The 18,263-nt window shown below is 44.0% G+C and overlaps 1 protein-coding gene across 1 annotated transcript in view; it reads left to right on the top strand.

Annotated features, from left to right (window-relative positions):
• The first annotated feature begins 4,262 nt into the window (after positions 1-4,262).
• RPS6KL1 (ribosomal protein S6 kinase like 1) overlaps positions 4,263-18,263 on the top strand; it is a 39,358-nt gene continuing 25,357 nt past the window's right edge. Inside the window, exons 1-5 of the mRNA XM_072623528.1 lie at positions 4,263-4,363; positions 5,423-5,472; positions 6,491-6,799; positions 10,149-10,273; positions 13,395-13,487. Of these exons, the coding sequence (XP_072479629.1) occupies positions 6,517-6,799; positions 10,149-10,273; positions 13,395-13,487 (501 nt within the window). The 5' untranslated portion in view covers positions 4,263-4,363; positions 5,423-5,472; positions 6,491-6,516. The remainder of the gene's footprint in view (positions 4,364-5,422; positions 5,473-6,490; positions 6,800-10,148; positions 10,274-13,394; positions 13,488-18,263) is intronic.

Here is an 18,263-nt window from a genome sequence, read left to right as displayed (position 1 = left end):
ACAATAGACGATATCAGTGGAAATAGTGGAAAGATATAGGTAACATATATGGAGAAGCAGACATGTAGGAAATATGTATGGGCAGGGTATGTGCATTGGGAGGGCAGCTAATGCCTTGGATACTGTTCTGGGGCCTACTGATGTGTCTTCTAGTCACATCTAGAGCTGTCACTCCTCTCACTGGGTCTGCTCACCTCCGGTCTGGGAGTCCCTGCCTGAAGCACCTTTACTGGAGGCATGGTGTCCACCAAAGTCCACTCATGAGAGCTATAATTTCCACTGAATGATGCCCTCTTGGATGCCTAGTCTCCACCCAATGCTTCTCTATAGATTGCTCCACTCCCTCTAGCTTCTGGCTTAGCTGAAATCCTTATGTCTTCTTCAAGATAAAAATGGGTATTGCCATTCTCTTTTAGGAAAAAAATCTCTCTTCAAGTTCTTCAGTCTTGGTCCCTCAAAGTCTTCACTACTGAAGCTGCGTATCTCCCAGTTGGACATTCCCAGCCCCAGATGACAACTGTTGTTCAGTTATGTCTGGCTCTTCATGACCCCATTTGGAGTTTCTTGGCTAAGATACTGGAGTAGTTTGCATTTCCTTCTCCAACTCATTTTACAGATGAGGAAACTGAGACAAACAGGGTTAAGCGACTTGCCCAAGGTCACATAGCTAGTGTCTAAAGCCTAATTTGAACTCATGAAAATGAGTCTTCCTGATTTCAAGCCCAATTCTCTATCCACTGCACCACCCAGCTGCCTTGGTGCCAAGTTCTTTAGAATAAAGATCAGAGGCTTCCCAGATTACTGTTTTTGGGGGACACTCTTCCTGTTCCAGGGGCCCTGGGTCAGAGATTTCACTCCAAATTAGGGTGGGAATTTAATATACATCCCAATTCTAATCTCTGAAGTCTATACAATTAACAAGGTAATGGTTATTTTTCCCAATGACTACCCAGTAGCTCTAGGGTTCTGAGTTCCCCAGTTTCTAAACCTCAGGCCTCCTCAGTTCTCCCACCTAGATGAGTAGATATCGAAGAGGCATGGAGATGACTTCAACCCAAGGGACAAGGTGATTGTCTCTCCTACCAGCCTAATCACACACATTCCTAGCCTATTCATGTAAAGTGAGAGGGAAGTGGGTGGGCTACTTTCAGCTTAATGGAACAACCTTACATAGATACCAGGAGAACATCCTGAGGGCACTAGACGGTTAAAGGGTTTTGCAGTCATGCTTTATGAGAATCAGTTAAAGGAAATGGGGTTGTTTAGCCTGGAGAAGAGATTTATGGGAGTCATGGTAGATGTCTGCAAGTATTTGAATGGCTGCCATATAGATGAAGAATTAGTCGTGTTTTTCTTGGTCTCAGATGACAGAATTAGGAGCACCAAGTGGGAATTATAAAATGGTGAATTTGGGTCACCTACTAAGGTAGTGTGTTCCTCCTCCCTGGAGGTCTTCAACAAAGGCTGGATGACCACTTGTTGGGTATGTTCTAGACTAGCTTCCTGTTTAGGTAGTTTGGAGTAAATAGGCATCAAGATTACTTCCAGCTCTGAGATTCTTTAATTCCATGACATTCTCATTTAAAGTGAGGAAAATTGCAACAAAGCATAACTTGCAAAATAGCTGTTTACTCATAAAAACCGGAGCATACTCTCCAACAAATACATATAACAGGCAACATCAACAGAAAGACTGGACAGATATAGGGAATATACCACTGGCAAATGATAGTGGAAGGATTCAAACCCAGGCTGCTTCAAGTCCAGTGTTTCCTTATCCCTTGATTTGTACCAGGTCACACAGGTAGAGAAGGGGACGGAACTAGAACCTGAGCCTCTGACTCCTAATCTAATTTGGTTTCCTCTGAACTAACACAGACAGGTGACATTGTGCTGGACCCAGTGATGTGAGGGCACTCAGGTTCAGAGAATGGTTGCCAAGAGATCTTAACCCTCTCACTGTTCACAAACTTACTATGGTTACAAAGTCTTGTATGCTGTTGGACATTCCTAGCTTCCTAGTGCACTTAGATGGTACCATGGACAGTGCATAGTTCAGGAAGACCTGAATTCAAATCCTACCTCACATTAGTTAAATGATCCCCTGGGTAAGTCATTTACTCTGTATGCCTCAGTTTCCTCATAAAATGAGGAAATTTCTCTTTAAAATGGTAATAAAAATAGCATATATGTCCAGGGGTTGTTGGGAGAATCAAATGAGATAATTCATGCAAAGTGTTTTGCAAGCCTTAAAACTCTAAATGCTAGCTACCATTACTATTATTCCTCCTACCTGCCCCTGAGTTATCTTGGTGCCTCCAGCTCCAGTCTTTTGGAGGCAACTGGGATTAAGTGACTTGCCCAGGGTCACACAGCTAGTAAGGATCTAAGGCCAGATTTGAAGTCAGGTCCTCCTGAGTCCAGGGCTGGTGTTGTGTCTTCTGTGCCACCAAGCTGCTTCTTCCAGATTTAGTTTTAATTCACACTCACATCACTTTGGGATGCAATTCTCATTTACCCACTTGGTTCTCAGAATGAATGAAAGAATGAATGAACAAATGAATGAATGAATGAAGACTTGTGTGCCGGGCACTGAGCTCTCCTCACATAGGAAACCCTCCCACTCTTCTCTCTCTGTTGTTTCTTTCTGTAACAGCCCATCTACCACCACAGGACAGCACCCAAGACTGAGTCAACTCCTGCCTTCTAGCTCCCTCCCACACACTTTTCCCCAGCCAGTTAACAAGTATTTATTGAGGGTCAGTGAGACGCCAGGCACTATGCTAGGTACTAAGGATAATGAGGCAGATAGGAAACGGTCCTTGACCTCTAGGTGCGTGTATTATGTTCGAGGAATTAACAAACGCCTGCAAAATAAATATTAGATATCTATTTGGTATTAATTTGAAGGGTGGGGAGGACTACAGTCAAAGTGAACAGGAAAGCTATATTTCTTTTTTTTTTTAATGATTAATTTGTTTGTTTTCAGTTTTCAACAATCACTTCCATAAGTGAAAGCTCTATTTCCATCACGGTACTGCTTCGGGGGCCACCTGCCCAGACTTCCTTAGTCACGTGACGAGTGATAGTCTCCTGATTGTTTTCCTGGGTCTCCAAGGCTGATAGCTGGGTGGGGCTGCCTGGATGCAGATGTGGAGCCTGTTTGTGTTGTAGAACTCCAGAGACTACTTCCATTCAAGTTGCTGCCTCAGAAGCAAGCCTAGCTGGGGTTCACTTCAATAGATTTCAGGTCGTTAATGGAATGGAGGCCTGGAGGATACCCCACCCCTCTCCTCTGCCCCTTGACACTAAATCACTAGATCTGACAACTTCAGGGGGCCATGGTCAAGTCCAGGAGATCCTCTGCTTGAGGATTTGATCTAAATATAGAACTGTGAGCACTGTGGGGTCCCACCCCTTGAGAAGCAAGCTCCAGACAGAAGGCAAGAGAAGGGTGTGGATGTCTCTTCACAAACCCCTTCCAGTGTTCAAACCCATAGAAGTTCGGGGTGATTTGGATCATTCTTTAGGAGCTAGTCCTGACCTAATGTCCATGCTGGTCAGCTCCAACGTAACAGGCACTGAATAGGTTATTTCACTGAAAGTATTCTTGAAATGTGACACTGTCATCTCAGGCTAATGAAGCAATTCTCCTACACGCTCTCTCCTGCTTCCCTCTCCCCTCATTCCCTGACCCTTCCTCTCTCCTATTCTTTCTTTCTCTCTCATTCCCCACCCCCACCCCCACTCCTCTTTCCCCATTTGGCACTTTTCCCTTCATTGACCCCATTCTCCTCCCCTTCCCTCTCTCCCCATCCCCTGTCCCATGCGTCTCTCTCCCCACTTTGCCCCGTTCTTTCACCTCTCTCCCTTCTCTTCCTCCCTCTCCTCCACACCTTCCTCCTTCCCTCATTCTCTGCTCCCTCCCTCTTCCCCACATCTTCCTGTTTCCCTCCACTCTCTGCCCCCCTCCCTCTCCCTGCTCCATTTCCTTCCTTCTTCCCTCCCCTTCCCTCTTTCCACCCCTGATCTCCCTGGGGTACCCCATCCCCCTCCAGACTCTCACTCCCTTTCCATTCCTGGCCAGACCCCCAAGCATTCCGGTACCCACTGACACTGCATCTTTAAGAGGCCAGCTGAAAGTCAGCTTCCTGATCATTGGCTGCTTTATTCTAACTAAAAGAGGATGAGATCATCCGCAGCCAATCATGCAGTCGTTGCACCCCAGCTAGAGGCTTACACCTGCCTGGAGAGTCAAGATTGAGATGCTCCATTGGGATTCGGGTCAGGCTGCTTGGAGGGGAAGCGGGAGCAGAGATGGCTTCAGTCTGCACGAGAGAAATTAAGCTTATGGTTTGAACAGGTAGGGTGCTAGCCTCATGTTTTCTTCCTTCTGCATGGGGGGGTGGGACTGGGGGGTGCTCTCCACTTTGACTTGGCCACCTTCATCCCTAAGGCTCCTTGTTTTCACCCTGTGCACCACTACTCATCCCACCTCCTAGGAAGTGGGGGACTTTAGGAGAGGCACTGTCCCCTGGAAGGTTTGGCTAGCTGGGTGGGTCCTGCTGGCTTAGTCTCCTCCTAGGCCATGCTTTTCACCGTCTTCCATCTAAAGTCCGAGCCTGGCTTTTCCACAGGAACAGAACAGGGTTGTGCAGGGAGTTTGCAGGCCATTGGATGCTGGCTGAAATGTCAGTGCGTTCATCATCAGGCCTAATTACATGCTACAGACAGATTCCCCAGAGAGGGCTTGCCTCTCTCTTTACCTGTAACCATCTCCCTTTATCCTTTCCCATAATCACTTGGTCCATTAGAGCTCTTGTGACATCCAGAGCATTGGAACTTGGAAGCCTGCTAAGGTTACCTGAGCCCATGCTTGAAGCAGCTGACTCAGAGACCTAGAACTGGGGTTCCCCAGCAAGGCTGCATCATAGCCCAGTGCATCAAAATGCAGCCAGGGTTTCTTTCCCAGAAAACAACTAAAGCTGGGCTTAACAGCCAAAAGTAATTGCATTTCCCTCTCAGACAGGGCTTTGGGGTAAAGGATGTGCCCTCCCTTCCTCCAGGCTTTAAGGTCATTGGGGTCCCTCTACCCCAAGTGCTAAGGGTTCAACTCACAGCTGCCTGGATCTGTGGGTGATTTCCACTTCCTCACCCTTGCCTGGCTCCACTCCATCTTGCTCACTTCCTCTTGGCTAGGAGACCGGGGAAAAGCAGAAGTTGCTTAAAGGTTTGATGGTGGCTTCCCAGAATCTGAGAAGACTCAGAGTTGGGAGGGATATTGGAGGCTGTGTTAATAACAACAATAAGGGTTTACATTTATATGGTGCTTCAAGGTTTACACGGTACTTTTTCCATAGCTTGTGTCATTTGCATCTTACAACACTGTCACGTTGACATCATCATTGTTCCCATTTTACAGGAAACAGAGGCTGAGAAAGGTTATGTGACTTGCCCAGGATCATACAGCTGGTTAGTATCTGAGGCAGCATTCCAACTTAGACCTTCCTGAATTCGTATCCAGTACCACACCCACTGTGCCACCTTGTCCAACCTGAAGCTCCCATCTCTCGACCTCCAACCAGTGCCAGCCTTCTGAAAAATTTTAAATTCAATTTATTCAACAAATATTTATTGGAAATAGAGTATTTAGTATCATTTAATGAAACCCCTCAATTAATAGGCGATGAGACTGAGACCCAGAAATGCTGAGACATAAGTGACTATCATCCAGATAATAAGTGTCAGAGTTGCAATTTGAGCCCCAAATCCTCTGACCCAAAATCTACTGAGCGCTTTCCATTATATGCCTCAAGGGATCATTATATTTTATTCTGGTGGAATTTGTCTAAGGCAGCTCCAGTCTTTCACTTTCGTTTCTCCAACTCCTCCTCCTGAACCTTCAGGATTTCAGTAGTCTCTGTTCTTACCCTCTATCAAAACCACCAGGAAAGGATGTAATAGTCATTCATAACTTAGTGTGAATTAAAATCCACTTGTTCTTTCAGAGGCATCCATATTGTGTCTTCTTTCTAGCTGTGGAACAAAAGACTATCTACCATTAAAAGCATTTCAGGAATCCCCTACAAGGCAAGGAGATCTTTTAGGAAGGCTCAGAAATTATACAGTATGGATGGCTGAGCTTTCTTTAAGTACTGGTCAGTACATTGTCCCCATCAGGCACCAGTTCAGCCAGGGACCTTATATCTGGAACTATGCCTGACCCCCTCCTTCATCCCATTCCCCTGAAGCTTTCCCACCACCCCTTTGTATACAAAAGCCACAGCAAGATTATTTAATACTCAATAAACCATGGGGGGCACGCTGATCAGGGCCTTTTGTGAAAGACCCTTTGGTGAATGACAATTCTGAATTTAAAGAGGAATTGAAATAGGAGAGGGGGCAGGTGGTTGGGAGGGAGAGCCCTTGGCAGGAAGATAGAGGAAAACAGGCCTGGAAGGCTCTAAATGCCTGTCTGTACCCATTCTAGGCTGCCATGGAAGTTAAGAGCACTCTATGTATGGGGGAACCATGAGTCAAGTGTCCCTGCAGTCCACCTCTGGCCTGGAAACCGAGTCCTGCTCGCGAGCACTGTCCCAGGCCCAAGTATATCTGGAGCAGATTCAGAACCACATGTCTCCTGAGAGCCCTGATGTTCATGGGATGGGCAAGCGTGATTACCTGGTGGATGCTGCCAAACAGATCCACCTGGCACTTGAGCGGGACGTGAGTGAGGACTACGAGGCAGCTTTCAACCACTATAAAAATGGAGTGGATGTGCTACTCAATGGAGTACAAGGTACTGGGGCTGGGTGTGAGGAGTCAGAGAACATGGGAGGGAGCACTGGGCAATTTGAGAAGGAGAAGAACGGGGTTCTGGGAACTGTCTGGTGAGAGAGAAGCAGTAAATAGTTTACATGTATTATAGTACAAATATATATGAAAATGTTTCATGGTTATGAATTACTTTCACATAAAAAGAGAGTATCTTTTAAAAAATCCTTTAGTTTACTTTTAAAACTTAATAAGTATCTAATTTCTCCATCTTCTTCCTTCTCCTTCAACTAAAACAAAAAAGAAAATACATTCCTTGTACCAAATATGCACAGTCAAGCAAAACACACTCCAGCATTGGTCTTCTCCAGAAACGCACGTCTCAGTCTGCATGTCTTGTTCTTCACGTCTCCATCTGGAAGTGGGTAGCCTGCTTCTTCATTTTTTCCTGGAATTGTCATTGGTCATTGCTCTGGGCGTAGTTCTTAAGTCTTTCAAAGTTGTTTGTCTTTACAATGATTTTGTTTATATAGACATACATATACACACACACATACATATATGTACATATATACACACACATGTATGTGTATATTTGTGTTTATATGTGTGTTATGTACATATATATACACATACATAGATATATATGCATAGATATATAATACAGATATTTCTCTCAGTTCTGCTCATTTCACTCTGTATCACTTCTTACAAACTTTCCCAGGTTTCTCTGAAACCATCCCTTTCATCATCTCCTATGGCACAATAGCATCCCATTTCATGAATACATACAAAAATTGGTTCAGCCGTTCCCCAATGGATAGGCACCTCCTTTGTTTCTCTTTCTTTGCCACTACGAAAAGAACTGCCACGGATATTTTTGTACCCATGAATCCTTTTCTCTTAATTCTACTAGTAGCATCACTAGGTCAAAGATGGAAGGCACTTTAGTGATTTAGGAGGCATAGTTCCAAACTGCTCTCCAGAATGGCTCTACCTATTCACAGCTCAACCACTAGCATATTAATATGCAAAGCAGGTATTATTATCTCCTTTTTGTAGATGAGAAAACTGAGACTTAGAGAAGACAAGACTTGCCCAAGTCACTCATCTAGTGAATGGTAGAACCAGGAAAGACTTCAACCAAAGTTTTCCGACTTGTAGTTTCCTCATTGCACTACAGAACGGTGTTTATAAGGCTGAAGGTAAACTGAACAAATTCGTTTCTGGGAGAAAGCTATCTTCTGACCACCCTCAATGGGAAACTGGTCATGGAGGCAAATTTTCCCTCTTACCCCTTTGCAAAAGAGCTGTTTCAAAACAGGAGCTTAGAAATACTTTGGGTTAATTTTCTTACCTTACCCAGCATTCCAAGCTCTGGGCCTTTATATAGACTGGATTTAATCCTGGAGTTGGCCTCCTAAGTCAAAATTTTCTGATTCATTTTGCTCTCTCTCTCAGACTTGCCTCCGGAAAATCTGTGAAAAGTGCCTGTATAGCTTATGCCTAAGTCTTCTTAGATTTGGGTAAAAGAATTCCTAGTCCAAAGCAAGCACTCAAAGTAACAATGCATATGTTGAGTACAAGTCACTCCTCCAGACAAACAGTTTGAATTCCCCTAAGAAAGGGAATGAAGTTAGGTTTCCCCAAGGAAAATCCCATTAACTTTTCATGGAGTTCCACTATCACTCCAGTTCCATATAAGTAATCAGCTTTAAGATCCTACCCTGAGGGCTTGTACTTCTCTTGGAAGGGAAATGTACCTAGGCTCCCCAGACAGGTAACCCCCAACACTTGAATGATTCTTGCTTTTACCCCAAAAGATCCATAGAAATATCCACCCTTGGGATACCACCTTAAAAACTAGTGTTCCCCCAAAAAAGAACACAAACTTGGTTTTGCTAGAGAAGATAAGCCACTTGCCCAGGTCCCTTATCTAGTGAAGGGCAGAACGAGGAAAGACTTCACCCCAAGTTTTCTGACTCCTGATTTCCTCATTCCACTACAGAATGGTGCTTGAAGGGAATGAGGTTCCCTTCCCATTAGACCTTTATTGTCAAATAACTCACGATAGCAAGGGAAGGTAAAGTCCAGATTTTTTTGCTTCCTCATATTGGCTTTAGTCCTTGAGCATTTGTTCAGCTATGGGAATGGTGTTCATCTGCACAATCTTCTCCCCGCAAAGGGCAGACTCCAGTGCCCTTCTTCCCCTAAAAATCTCAGTCCTAGAGCTCTTTGTACTTAGGGTTGCTAGACAGGTATCCCAAGGTTGCCCAAGAACTCTGCTTTCTCTAGAAAGGGGAAGTTTAGGAACCCCTCTCCATCTTGGTTGTATGGTTCTTCTCTCCTGGGGCTGCAACATTTAAAGCTTGTATGATTGCCATATTTCCTCATTAGGGTTTGATCCAGCTACTCAGAATCCAAGGTCTCAAGGCTTAGGAACTCTTGCTAGTCCCCTAGTACCCAGGCTAATGTTCTTTGAAGCTAAGCTAGAGATGGCTCCTTGGCCCTTTGAGTGGAGGGTAAAGGATAGGGATTAGGTAAAGGTACACTGGTAAATATTTTAACAACTGACTCTCCAAAACAAAAAGTATGGATGATATATTTTAAAGTTCTCCATTACTTTCTAGACAAGTCTAGACAATCATCAAAACCTATACCAAGCCCTGATTTGTAGCATTTCGCTGATTTCCAAGGTATAAATGCTCACACTGAACATTTAGCAATCTGTTCTAGTGAAAGCCAGTTCAAGCTGACTCTAGCACATCCCTTTGGTTAGGCTAACATCCAAGTGCCCTAAAGGGACCACTCTGGTCTCAAAAAAAGGAGCAATTCTGTCATGACGACTATCTGTTTCAGGCCTAGAGCAGAGGAGTTACTCTGTTCACTAAATCATCCCCTATAGATGAAATATAATCAAAATCCCAAACAAAGGGACACTTCACTGGTTAATCAAGGGATTGCACTAATCAGTTTGGAGGCTCCTCCAAATAAACACATATTTGTGTACTCCTCTCTGCTCTCCAATATGTGCTATCTGTTGTATTTTTTCTTTTCTTGCTGGTGGGTGTCCCTAACCCTTCCCAGCTCTTTAGATGATGAGGGGTTCCAACAGCAGATAACGTGGAGAGCCCTAAGGATGACCATCAGAAACCAACACGTAAAATACAATTTCTCCCCATCTGCAGTATAAATCTTCCAGACCCTAGATGTAAAATATGGAGGGTAGCAACAACACCAAGGGTTAAGACATCTTCAAATGTTCCACAGTGGCCTCCCCTCCCACAGTGGCCTCACTCATGCTCTAGCAGGCCTAGAGGATTCTATCCTTTGAGGGTTAAGAAATCAAGGAGTGATCCATGTCTCTCTATCAGTTGATCCCAACAAAGAGCGGCGAGAGGCGGTAAAGAGGAAGATCACCAAGTATCTGAGGAGGGCAGAAGAGATCTTCAACTGTCACCTGCAGAGGACACTGGGGAATGGGACCAGCCCTGGTACGGTAAGGAGATGCCCTGTCTCTGGGATTCCTTGTGTCACAATGTGAGAAGAAATGGCAATGATCGCTTTGGGGTTTGCAAAGTGCTTTACGTATGTTATCTCATTTGATCCTTGTCACAACCTTATGAAACATATGCTAGTGTTGTTCTCATTTTACAGACAAGGAAACTGAGGTGTAGAGAGGTTAAGTGACTTACCTTCACATAGCTACTAAGTAAGATACAACAAGATTAGAACTCAGCTCTTCTAGACTAAATCCAGCTCTCTATTTAGTATGCTACCCATCTGCCTAATTAGTCTTCTAATAAAACCTTACATGGTCTCCCAATATAACCCGTGTCAGAATCATGACATTAAAGCCACCTGTCTGCTTTTGGGGGGGGGGGTTTCTCATTTCTCTTGGCTCAAAGCTCACATCCCTGGAACCCAGGAAAATGTGTGTATGGTGGCTCCCAGTAAACAAAGACAGAATTCTCACAGTTGTTTAGAAGAATATTTTATTTAAAAAGAGGGGGGGAAATCAAACCAGAGACCCTCAAATAGGCAAACTGCCATTGTGGTACAGTGCATAGAATGTCTAGCCTCAGACACTTCCTAGCTGTGTGACCCTAAGTCACTTAAACCCTGTTTGCCTCAGTTTCATCATTTGTAAAATGAGCTGGAGAAGGAAATGACAAACCACTCCAGTATCTCTGCCAAGGGGTCACAAATGGTCAAAAAGAACTGAAAGAACTGCACAACACTATTAATCCTAAAGATATATGTAAATCCCCAAGGGCACTTGTAGATCTAAACTTGTCATAAGGACTTCTTTGATAGAAGTTGAAAGTGTCTTGGATTTGGAGTCATCCAAATTTGGATCCCATCTCTCCCACATATTTGACCTTGGAAGTCACTTAGCTGCTCTGGGCTTGTTTTCTCATTTGTAAAATGTAGAGGTCGAATTTAAGGTCCCAACCTGTGCTCCCAAAGCCCTGTCTTTACCCACTCTTCTCTGCTAGTTGACAGAGTGAAGGTTGAGGTGGGTTTTGTTCTCCCATCCTCAGCTTTCTTTTCCTTCCTCAATGAATTAGGAGCCAGAGGGAACCTCAAAGGTCATCTAATCCAAGCCCCTATTTATACACGTCAAAAAACTGCAGCTCAGCTGCATCCTCCATAGTTCTTTCAGGCAAAGTAAAAACAAACCTCAACCGTTGGCCAATATTTTAGTATCATTTCCCCTGATGAATAATGAAGGTAAATCTCCGAGAGGCTTCCTCCTCCCTTGGGATTCCCACAACTTTGCTCTTGTCTGCTTGGATTTTTTTTTTCAGTCTCCAACTCAACTCATCTCATGCGTTCCCCCTAGAGTTTACCATTCATTCTCTACTGTGTCTCCCTGGGACACAGCAGGGAAAGAGACACAGACAAACCATCAACAGACCCACAATCTAAGGGCCTGGCTAGCTTTAAAAAACATTAGGATCCTGAAGTTAGCACAGAGACCAGAGGGTGTTGGGAGTCAAGCCCCTTTCTTCTCTTTCCATCCCAGCAAAGTGAAAGGCTCAGAGAACTAAGAGAGACAGAAGTATGGACATGAAGGCAGACACGCAAACTCTGCCCTGCTGGCTTTCTTTAAGTCTCCGCTAAACCCTTCCTTGCCCTTGCCTGCAAGAAGCCTGGCCAGATTCTTCTTAATCTAATGCCTTCCCTCTGAAATTCCCCCATGTAATGCTTGTATGTACACATAGCTGTTTGCATGGTGTCTCCCCCATTAGACTGGGAACTCCTTGAGGGGCTATTTTTGCCTTTCTTTGTATCTCCCCTACTCCACAGGACCAAATGATAAATACATGCTTGACAATAAGAATTGACTGGCTGACACTCTTCGAGGGGTAACTGCATTGCATACATCAGTATCCCAGGAAGCTCTCAGCTCAGTAACATGGGAGACTTGCCTTGATGCCTGGCCTCTAAGTGTCATCTCAGAGAAGGAAACTCCAGGGAAGGAGGCTCTAAAGAAGAGGCTTTTGTAGGTATCCTATATAGAGGGCAGTATAAAGAGGGGATAGTGCTAGAGGCACATCTCAGCCATCATCCAAGGCAGCCCCCATAACAGCCCCCATAGCTCTCAAGCTAAAAGGGGTCTCCAAAGCCATCTGTTCCATTTATAGTTGAGAAAAGTAAATCCTAGAGAAGTTAAATTACTTGCCCAAGGTCACATATGGAGTGAACATTGGAGGCAGGATTTGAACCCAGGTCCACCTGATTCCAGAGCCAGTATTCTTTCCATTGTACCACTCAGCCTCCAAGACCAGCCCTCCAGGCCACCAAACAAATGTCCTATGCTTTCATCCATGACCTATTTATTGAGTTCCTACTATGCACAAGGCATTGTGTTGGGTTCTGAAACAACCTCCAGAGTAAGTGGGTATAGATGGGGAGCCGTGCTTCAATGGCAATGCCTGAAGTCTGGCCCCAACGTCAATTCAACTAAAGCATTTATTAAATGCCTACTATGTGCAAAGCACTGTGCTGGACACTGGTATACAAAGAACTTATTATGTCTTCCTGGGAGGATAGCACATACACACAGAAGTAAATACAAAGGAATTTGGAGGTGGGTGGGTGGAAAGCTCTGACAAATGGGGAGATAGGGCAGGTCCTCATGTAGGAGGCGGAATCTGAGTTCATTCTGGAAGGGAAGAGAGAATTCCAGAAAGCAGAAGTGAGGATGAAGGGCATTCCAGACATGGGGGACAGCCTGCACAAAGGCCCAGAGATGGGAGATGGATTGTCACAAAGAGGCAACAGCAAAAAAGCCAAATGTACAATTTGTGGGGGACGGTCACATAGAGTCTGGAAAGATAGACTGGAGCCAGATTGTGGAGGGCTCTAAATACCAAACAGAACAATTTTTCTTTTGTCTTAGAGGTAATAGAAAGCCACCAAAGCTTCTTGAGCCAAGGAGTGACCTAGTCAGACCTATGCTTTAGAGAAGGTAGAGAAGGATTACCACATAGAGCTGAGATCACAGTAAGTTCTAGTCTAGGAAAGCTTCTTGCAGACACAGCAGAGAGGCCATAGCTCTCTCATTCAGGGTCAAGGTCTCATGTCTCCCCATTTCTTATTTCCCCTTGTAGGGCTTCAGCAGCCTGAGGCTCCGGCCTATCCGTACCTTGAGTTCAGCAGTGGAGAACCTGAGAACCTGCAAGGTAGTGGGGGTCATTGAAAAGGTAAATGGGTTGTTCCTCTTTTAAGAAACTGCTTCTTGAAAGTGGGGGAGGGGGCCATTGGGAAGAAGGCAGTTCTCTGGTTAAAAGCAGTTTCTCATTCCCAGGAGAAGACCAGAGTAGGGTCACCCTAAGGAGAGAGACTAGATGGAGGCCATACTTCCCTCCAGGCCTTCTGGGGGGTCTTAGCCCAAAGAGACATTTTTTTCAGGCTCCCTCCCATACACTTCAAAGAGTACTAGAGTAGGCAACAGTCAGACAATAGCTCCTCCACAGCCCTTAGTTCCAAACACACAGATCAACATGCTCCCACCAAGAAGTCAAGCAGAAACTAGAGAAGATGCTGTTTGTACCTAGGAAATCCTGCCAATTTTCACTTCAATAATCTGCAGGCTGGCTTCCTCCCACTTCCCACAGCCACCCGTCACCTCCCCCAGGGCCTTGGCCATGGTTTCCTAGCCAAGAAGAAGGCAGGAGGCTTTATGGTGCTAGGATTCTCTCCCCTCTGGACAGCATGCGACTGGTTCCCCACTACCTAACTTGTGGATTATCCGGGCCCTTGGCTGCTCTCTACCTCTCCTTTCCCACTGCCCACCTTTTGACCATTTTCTCTCCAGGGAGTGGGCAGGGAGAGAACAGGAGATGAAATTCCAAACACTCCCTTTGGCTACTTGTTAGAATTGGATGGGGAGGAGGAGGAAGAATACGACAAAACTATCAGTTTAAAGGAAAATTTTGGATCATCCATTAATTAAATTCCTCCATGTCTTTTCCCATACCCTGATGCCATGGATAATACTTAGCTATCCTATCAAGAGTCCAAAGTACAGCGTAGGCCACCAAGCAGTGGAACAAAGCGTGCTAGCCTTTCCATGCAAGCAGGGGAACACAGTGTACTGTCCTTTACATTCAAAGATGATGTCCTAGGGAAAACAACTAGGTGTAGTGGAAAGAAGCCTGAATGGTGGGGAGGAGGGGAAGGGGGAGGTCAGGAAACCTGGGTTAGAACCCTGGCTCTGCCATTAACAAACTTGGTGAGCTTGTAGAAATCCTCTCACTCCTCTGGGTCTTAGTTTTAGCAGACTGTAGGCTCAACATGAGTCAGCAGTATAGGGTGATAGCCAAAAAGATCAAATGAGAACTTGGGATTCATTGAAAGGATTCCAAGGATCAGGAGGTGACGATCCTGTTGTGCTCTGCCCTAGTTGTGGCACATCTTGAATACTGTGTTTTGTTGTCGGCATCATAGTTTATGAAGGATATTGATGGAGCTGGAGAACATCCAGAGAAAGACAACCAGGATGGTGAAAGGCCTTGAGTTCATGCCAAATGAGGATTAGTTAAAGCAATGGGGCATGTTTCAACTAGAAAAGACAAGGCCCAGGGAACACGATAGCTATGTTTAAGTATTTGAAGGACTGTCATGAGGAAGAGGGATTAAACTTGTTCCATTTGGCTCTGCAGGGCAGAACCAGGAGAAATGGGTGGAAATTGAGGATGGATTTAGACTTGACTTAAGGAAAAACTTGCTAGAAATGACAGTTGTCTCAGTGTGGAAAAGTTACCTCCAGAGGGGGTGGGTTCCCTCTTCTTGAAAATCTCCAGGCAAAAGCTACATGACTGCCTATGAACTATGTTACAGTGGGGATTTCTTTCAGTTTGAATTACTGAGATCTTTTTTACAACTAAAATCTATGATTCTGTGACTCAGTTCTTTCATCGGTTTAATAAAGGGATTGGCTTAGGGGAACTCTGAGGTTTCTTCCAGTCTGCAATTCTCTACTAACTCACCATCAGTAGAATGTTTTTTGACAGGGTTGCTAGATTAGGAGACTTCCTATAGACATGATATGCCAGGATTTGGTATTTGACCTCATGTAAGATACTTATTGACAAGATGGAAACATTTGGGCTAGATGATGGTTCATTTAGGTGGATTTAGAATTGATGGAATGACCAGGTGCAAAAAGTCATGTTTAATGAACTGATGTCAACCAGGATGGAGGTCTTCAGCGCAGTGCTTTTGAGATCTGACCCAGGCCTTGGGTCATTCAACATTTCAGCATTGGTTCATTCAACATGTGTGAAGGCCTATGCTTGTCATATTTGCAGAAGATAATCAAGGGATTGATGCAAAGACAATGTGCCCCACTCCCACAACGTTGAAAAATTGTTTGCTTGGTGGAGCCCAGAGAGGCTGGGGGCACCTCAAGGTTACTGCTGGTCAAGGCAGGTGGTATGGGTTGCCCTCTCATGTAAATCCTCATGTAATTTTGAGGAAGATGACAATTGTTAGCTCTTCATGTACCATAACTGTCCAGCATGCTTCCTTTTGTATTTCCAATGTTAACCACGGTGCCTATACCATAGTAAGAACTTAATAAATGCTCTACCTCTCTATCCATCCATCCACCTACTTATCTACCTATATACCTATTAATACGTCTTTTTTATCTGCCTATCTTTCTAACTTTCTATTGTCTATAGTAATGAAAAGGGACAGGAAGCCATCACCAGGGATATTTTAGAAAGGGGTAGGGAGTGGGTATCTCAAATAAACACCAGTGAAAAATCCAAAAAAGATAAACATAGTAATATCCCTCCCTATCCCAGGTTCAGGGTGGTTTGCAAATGTATACTATTATATCTTTGAGCTTTTGATTTATTTTGAATTACTAATCTTTCTATTTAAAACTATTTCCGCTTCTCAACTACAGCTTGCTTGAGATTACTGTCATAAGATACTTTAAAGTATTTACGATTTCCATAAAGGGTTGATGTTTATGAAAGTGCCATCTTTCCATGGTAAAAGAGGAATCGCCACTTCTGCCATCTCCCCAAACCTCACGCTCAGGTGAGATGAGCTGCTGCTGTACTCACACTTTCCCCCAAAGCTCACACAATAGAAAATGATTGTGTGTTAACCTTCATTTTATGGTTAATATGTAAAGAAGGGAATAAAGAATAGAAATAAAAACAGAGAATATAAATGAAGGGGCAAAGTCTATGAATCCATGTGGCTTTCAACGAGTACTGCTAATTATAGCAGAAATTACCTTTTATTGATTGAGGCTCATTCCCCTCATGAGGAAGAAGGCAAGACAAAAGCTTTAGGGAATTGATCAGTTAATGGAAATTGCTTTTTTTCCTGACTTGGAGTCATAGGAGAAAAACATTATCTCTGAGGGGTCACTTAGATCATCTCATCAACCATGGTCTACATCAGTGCAGTGATTTATTTGTTGGCTACAGCAGCAGTCAAAGCAACAATGGCCACTACTTTTAGTCTTCCTCCAGAGAGGAAGAGAAGGACAGCACATATCTGGGAATCCAGCTCAGAACTTGACCCTGGAATTTCCACATGGTCCAAAGATGGAGAACAAACTCCTGAATTGTCACTCTTAACTCAGCTCAACTTCTTCCACCATCTTTCCTCAAGAAATTTTCAAATAGCCCTTTCTAGAAATCCCAATTTCAGACAATCAATGAACATTTATTAAGTACTTACTACATACCAGGCACTGTGCTATGTGCTATGTAAGTTGCTTTACAAAGAAAAGCAAAAACATATTCAGTACCTTTGAGGAGCCCACATTCTAATTGGGAGACTTGTAAATAACCAGGTACATATAGGATATATTTTTATGTATCTTCTTTTTTAGAAGATGGAAAATTATTATCTCAATAGTGAGAGAGACTGAGAAAAGTCTCCTGCAGAAACTGGGATTTAAGCTGAGTCTTGAAGGAAGGGAAGCTGTGAGGTAAAAGGTGGAAAGGGAGAACATTCTAGGCTTGGGACAGCCAGTTCAAAAGCATGGAATGTCATCATCCAAGAGGAACAACAATAAGAATGCCTATGTAGCTGAATGAGTACATGGGGATGGGCACAGAGTAAGAAGTTGAGAAATGTAGGAAGAGGTCAGGCTGTGCAAGACTTTAAAAGCCACAGGGAAGATTTTATATTTGATTCTGGAGATAATAGGAGTCATTGGATTTTATTGAGTAAGAGAGTTAGATCTGCACTCTAGGAAGAGCACTTCATTAGCTGAGTGAAAGATAGATTTGAATAAGGAGAGACATGAGGCAAGGTGAACAACTAGAAGGCTATTGACTTCTGTCTAGATGGGAGGTGATGAAGGCCTGCACCAGGATAGTTGTTGTATGACTGGAGAGAAGGTGTTATCTATATAGATTAAGTTGTTGTTATTGGTGGTGGTAGTAGTGGTGGTACTGGAGTGGTGGTGGTGTCATTGTGAAGATACAGCCAAAAAGACTTGACAACAGATTGGATATATATTGTTTGTTGTTTGACTTTCTTTCTGGAAGAGGATCAAGATATCAGGAAGGTGATGCCGTGACTTGCAAGTGAATTGGATTTAAGTGAGGCAGGGCTATGTGAAGTCACCAGCCTCACTTTCTCCTCTGGAGCTATCTGAGTCCAGTGGCCAGATATAGATCAGGATGACTGGAGTTGACCTCTGATTGGATAGATGGGATGAGTGTAAGTGAGGAGTGTAGGATGACAGAGATCATGAGCCTGGATGATTAGGAGAATGGTGGTATCCTCAACAAGAATAGGAAAGTTTATAGGATGAGGTGGAGAAGATAATGAGTTCTCTTTTAGATTTGTGAAAATATCTGTGGGATATTCAGTTAGAGCTATCCAAAAGGCAATTGTTGATGAAAAAACTAAAGCTCAAGAGAGAGGTTAGGACTGGGTATATAGATTGGGGAATCATCTCTGTAGAGATGATATTTGAACCCTTTGGAGCTGATGAG

Source organism: Notamacropus eugenii, chromosome 7, assembly GCF_028372415.1.
Source record: "Notamacropus eugenii isolate mMacEug1 chromosome 7, mMacEug1.pri_v2, whole genome shotgun sequence".
Classification (NCBI taxonomy): Eukaryota; Metazoa; Chordata; class Mammalia; order Diprotodontia; family Macropodidae; genus Notamacropus; species Notamacropus eugenii.
The sequence above is the reverse complement of the archived record's forward strand: the minus strand, read 5'-3'. Positions and strand labels throughout refer to the sequence as shown.